General features: G+C 44.2%; 1 protein-coding gene across 1 annotated transcript in view; it reads right to left on the minus strand.

Annotated features, from left to right (window-relative positions):
* Positions 1 to 2,200: 2,200 nt before the first annotated feature.
* LOC111956472 (insulin receptor) overlaps positions 2,201 to 5,655 on the minus strand; it is a 57,391-nt gene continuing 53,936 nt past the window's right edge. The window contains exon 15 of the mRNA XM_070436594.1: positions 2,201 to 3,325. Within this exon, the coding sequence (XP_070292695.1) occupies positions 2,550 to 3,325 (776 nt within the window). The 3' untranslated portion in view covers positions 2,201 to 2,549. The remainder of the gene's footprint in view (positions 3,326 to 5,655) is intronic.

Here is a 5,655-nt window from a genome sequence, read left to right on the forward strand (position 1 = left end):
CTCCATGACATAAGATGCAGGTCACAGACAGACACAGCTCCATGACAAAAGATGCAGCACAGACAGACACAGCTCCATGACATAAGATGGAGGTCACAGACAGACACAGCTCCATGACATAAGATGGCAGGTCACAGACAGACACAGCTCCATGACATAAGATGCAGGTCACAGACAAGACCACAGCTCCATGACATAAGATCCAGGTCACAGACAGACACAGCTCCATGACATAAGATGCAGGTCACAGACAGACACAGCTCCATGACATAAGATGCAGGTCACAGACAGACACAGCTCCATGACATTCGATGCAGGTCAGAGACAGACACAGCTCCATGACATAAGATGCAGGTCACAGACAGAGACACAGCTCCATGACATTCGATGCAGGTCAGACAGACACAGCTCCATGACATAAGAGCATGTCACAGACAGACACAGCTCCATGACATAAGATGCATGTCAACAAACGACACAGCTCCATGACATAAGATGGAGGTCACAGACAGACACAGCTCCATGACATAAGATGCATGTCACAAACAGACCACAGCTCCATGACATTCGATGCAGGTCAGACAGACACGAGCTCCATGACATAAGATGCAGGTCACAGACAGAGACACAGCTCCATGACATCGATGCAGGTCACAGACAGACACAGCTCCATGACATAAGAGTAGGTCACAGACAGACACAGCTCCATGACATAAGGGCAGGTCACAGACAGACACAGCTCCATGACATAAGATGCAGGTCAGACAAGACACAGCCATGACAATAAGATGCATGTCACAGACAGACACAGCTCCATGACATAAGATGGAGGTCACAGACAGACACAGCTCCATGACATAAGATGCATGTCACAGACAGACACAGCTCCATGACATAAGATGCAGGTCACAGACAGAGACACAGCTCCATGACATAAGATGCAGGTCACAGACAAGACACAGCTCCATGACATAAGATGCAGGTCACAGACAGAGACACAGCTCCATGACATAAGATGCAGGTCACAGACAGAACACAGCTCCATGACATAAGATGCATGTCACAGACAGAACACAGCTCCATGACATAAGATGCAGGTCACAGACAAGACACAGCTCCATGACATAAGATGCAGGTCACAGACAGACACAGCTCCATGACATAAGATCAGGTCACAGACAGGACAGCTCCATGACATAAGATGGAGGTCACAGACAGACACAGCTCCATGACATAAGATGCAGGTCACAGACAGAGATAAAAGGGCACTTTTACACTGAGCGACACCATGGGGATCTCCATGGCCCAGGGAGGGCTGAGCTGCCCAGGGAGAGAGCCTCAGCTTGGGGAAGGGACAGTCTGGAGAGTCCTGGGGTTAGCAGCCTTCAGGTTGACCCAAAGTTTAATTATTTCACAGTTGATTTGTACCTCCGCCACACATTCGTGGAAACTTGGCAATATTAAAAAAAGAAAAAAAAGATTGAGTACAAGAGAGAGCAGTAGAGGGAGGTTTGTCTTTCTTGAATACAAAAAGTGTACATGTGGTTGGTTGTATGTTTCTCCTGGTTGACATTGGACAACATGGCTACATACTGTAGTGTAATGAGGGTGGCATCTTGACAACAGAGAGCAATAATGTCCTGAGATGTGTACTTCCAGGAGGCCTCTGAACAAGTGAAAAAATTGATCATCTATACAAAACAACAAAACTATATTCATATCAATTCATCTGTGTGAGGGAAAGACATGGGATAATTTGTGTTAGGAGGGACTAGACCTTACCCATATAATGTTCTGTTAGGAGGGACTAGACCCTTACCCCCATATAATGTTCTGTTAGGAGGGACTAGACCCTTACCCATATAATGTTCTGTTAGGAGGGACTAGACCCGTACCCCATATAATGTTCTGTTAGGAGGGACTAGACCCTTACCCATATAATGTTCTGTTAGGCGGGACTAGACCCTTACCCATATAATGTTCTGTTAGGAGGAACTAGACCCTTACCCCATATAAGTTTGTAAGGAGGGACTAGACCCTGCCCCATATAATGTTTGTTAGGAGGACTAGACCCTTCCCCATATAATGTTCTGTTAGGAGGGACTAGACCCTTACCCCATAAAATGTTCTGTTATGAGGGACTAGACCCTTACCCCATTTAATGTTCTGTTAGGAGGGACTAGACCCTTACCCCATATAATGTTCTGTTAGGAGGGACTAGACCCTTGCCCCATTTAATGTTCTGTTAGGAGGGACTAGACCCTTGCCCCATTTAATGTTCTGTTAGGAGGGACTAGACCCTTACCCCATATAATGTTCTGTTAGGAGGAACTAGACCCTTGCCCCATTTAATGTTCTGTTAGGAGGGACTAGACCCTTGCCCCATTTAATGTTCTGTTAGAAGGGACTAGACCCGTACCCCATATAATGTTCTGTTAGGAGAGACTAGACCCTTACCCCATATAATGTTCTGTTAGGAGGGACTAGACCCTTACCCCATTTAATGTTCTGTTAGGAGGGACTAGACCCTTACCCCATTTAATGTTCTGTTAGGAGGGACTAGACCGAGGGAGGGCTAGTGTCTGTTGTCCGTTAGTCTTTCCCCCGTTCATGTGTGTGTACGGGATGTGTTCCTCGTAGTTGTTTTGTCTCAACCCCAGTGACGAACCCGCCTCGTCCCGCTCAGAGCTGTGGTCCCCTCTCTGGGAGTAAGAGGAACTGTGGTCCCCTCTCTGAGAGTAAGAAGAACTGTGGTCCCCTCTCTGAGAGTAAGAGGAACTGTGGTCCCCTCTCTGAGAGTAAGAGGAACTGTGGTCCCCTCTCTGAGAGTAAGAGGATGGGTCTAGGGGAATGCTCTCCATGTTGTCCATGTCCAGGTCAAAGTCCTCCTGCTCCGGAGGCTTGTTCTCCTGGCTGTAGTAGAAGGAGACCTCCTGGAAGGACCGGTGAAGGTCCTCGTGGAGCATCTCAATGATCTCCTGGAAGCTGGGACGCAGCTTGGGGTTGTACTGCCAGGACATCGACATCAGATTGTGTCTGAGGAGAGAAGAGGAGGAGGAGGGAGAGAGGAGGAGGAGGAGAGGAGGAGGAGCAGAAGGTGGAGAGAAGCAGAGAAGACAAGGAGGAAGAGGGGAGGAGGAGAGGAGAGAAGACAAGGAGGAAGGGGAGAGGAGGAGAGGAGACAAGGAGGAAGAGGGGAGGAGGAATGGAGAAGGAGGAAGAGGGGAGGAGGAATGGAGAAAGAGGACAGGAGAGAAGAAAAGGAGGAAGAGGGGAGGAGAGGAGAGGAGGAGAAAAGGAGAGAGGCGATGATAGATGTTGTATCAAAGTTATTGTAACAACTCAATCAGGATTTCACCAATATCACCACTATCCCCAATGTCATCAATATCCCCAATATAATGATCAGCAATACCCCAGTATCATGATCACCAATATCATGATCACCAATATCATGATCACCAATATCCCTAACATCCCCAATATCATGATCACCAATATCCTCAATATCATGATCACCAATATCCCTATCATCCCCAATATCATGATCACCAATATCCCTATCATCCCCAATATCATGATCACCAATATCCTCAATATCATGATCACTAATATCCCTAACATCCCCAGTATCATGATCACCAATATCCCCAGTATCATGATTACAGTGTCGCTGTGTCGTGTCTCGCTGTTAGGTCATATGCATAATTGTAGGGTGGTGTTGTGGGAGATCAGTACCCTAGCAGAGCAGCCGTACCAGGGCCTGTCTAACGAGCAGGTCCTGAAGTTCGTCATGGATGGAGGATATCTGGACCGACCAGACAAACTGTGCTGACCGGCTGTAAGTCTCACCTCTAGATCAATGTTATAAATGAGAGTGTCTGTATAGTCCAGCTCAATGATATCACACTGTAGATATCTATGGTCATTGTGGGATGGGAAGACCATTTATAGATGACAACGTTAGAACAATCACTGATTATTACTCTTCTTTGGTGATCATGATAATTGGTGATTATGATACTGAGGATATGGTGATCATGATATTGGGGATATTAGTAATCATGATACTGAGGATATTGGTGATCATGATATTGGGGATATTAGGGTGATCATGATATTGGGGATATTAGTGATCATGATATTGGGGATATTAGTGATCATGATACTGGGGATATTGGTGATCATGATACTGGGGATATTATGACATGATATTGGTGATCATGATACTGAGGATATTGGTTGATCATGATATTGGGGATATTAGTGATCATGAACTGGGGATATTGGTGATCATGATAACTGAAGGATATTGGGATCATGATATTGGGGATATTAGCTGATCATGATACTGGGGATACTTGGTGATCATGATATTGGGGTTATTGGTGATCATGATATTGGGGATATTAGTGATCATGATATTGGGGATATTGGTGATCATGATATTGGTGGGTATTTGTGAGCATGATATTGGGGATATTAGGGATATTTGGTGATCATGAATTGGGGATATTAGTGATCATGATATGGGGATATTGGTGATCGTGATATTGGTGTATTTGTGAGCATGATATTGGGGATATTAGGGATATTGGTGATCATGATATTGAGGATATTGGTGATCATGATATTGGGGATGTTAGGGATATTGGTGATCATGATACTGGGCCATATTGGGTGATCATGATATTGGTGATTGATACTGGGGATATTGGGATCATGATATTGGGGATCTGATATTGGTGATATTGGTGATCATGATATTGGGGATATTGGTGATCGTGATATTGGGGATATTGGTGATCGTGATATTGGGGATATTGGTGATCATGATACTGAGGATATTGGTGATCATGATATTGGGGATATTAGTGATCATGATACTGGGGATATTGGTGATCATGATATTTGGGGTTATTGTGATCATGATATTGGGGATATTAGTGATCATGATATTGGGGATATTGGTGATCATGATATTGGTGGTATTTGTGAGCATGATATTGGGGATATTAGGGATATTGGTGATCATGATATTGGGGATATTAGTGATCATGATATTGGTGATCGTGATATGGTGGTATTTGTGAGCAGATTGGGGATATTAGGGATATTGGTGGATCATGATATTGAGGATATTGGTGATCATGATATTGGGGATGTTAGGGATATTGGTGATCATGATACTGGGCATATTGGTGATCATGATATTGGTGATCATTGATATTGGTGATCATGATACTGGGGATATTGGTGATCATGATACTGGTGATCATGATATTGGGGATACTGGTGATCATGATATTGGGAGTATTGGTGATCATGATATTGGGATATTAGTGATCATCATATTGGGGATATTGGTGATCATGAATGATACTGGGGATATTGGTGATCATGATATTGGGGATCATGATATTGGTGATATTGGTGATCACATGATATTGGGGATATTGGTGATCGTGATATTGGGGATATTGGTGATCATGATATTGGGGATCATGATATTGGTGATATTGGTGATCATGATATTTAGTGATCATGATACTGGGGATATTGGTGATCGTTGATATTGGGGATCATGATATATGGGGATATTGGTGATCATGATATTGGGATATTGGTGATCATGATATTGGAAATATTAGTAAG

Source organism: Salvelinus sp. IW2-2015, linkage group LG32, assembly GCF_002910315.2.
Source record: "Salvelinus sp. IW2-2015 linkage group LG32, ASM291031v2, whole genome shotgun sequence".
Lineage (NCBI taxonomy): Eukaryota > Metazoa > Chordata > Actinopteri > Salmoniformes > Salmonidae > Salvelinus > Salvelinus sp. IW2-2015.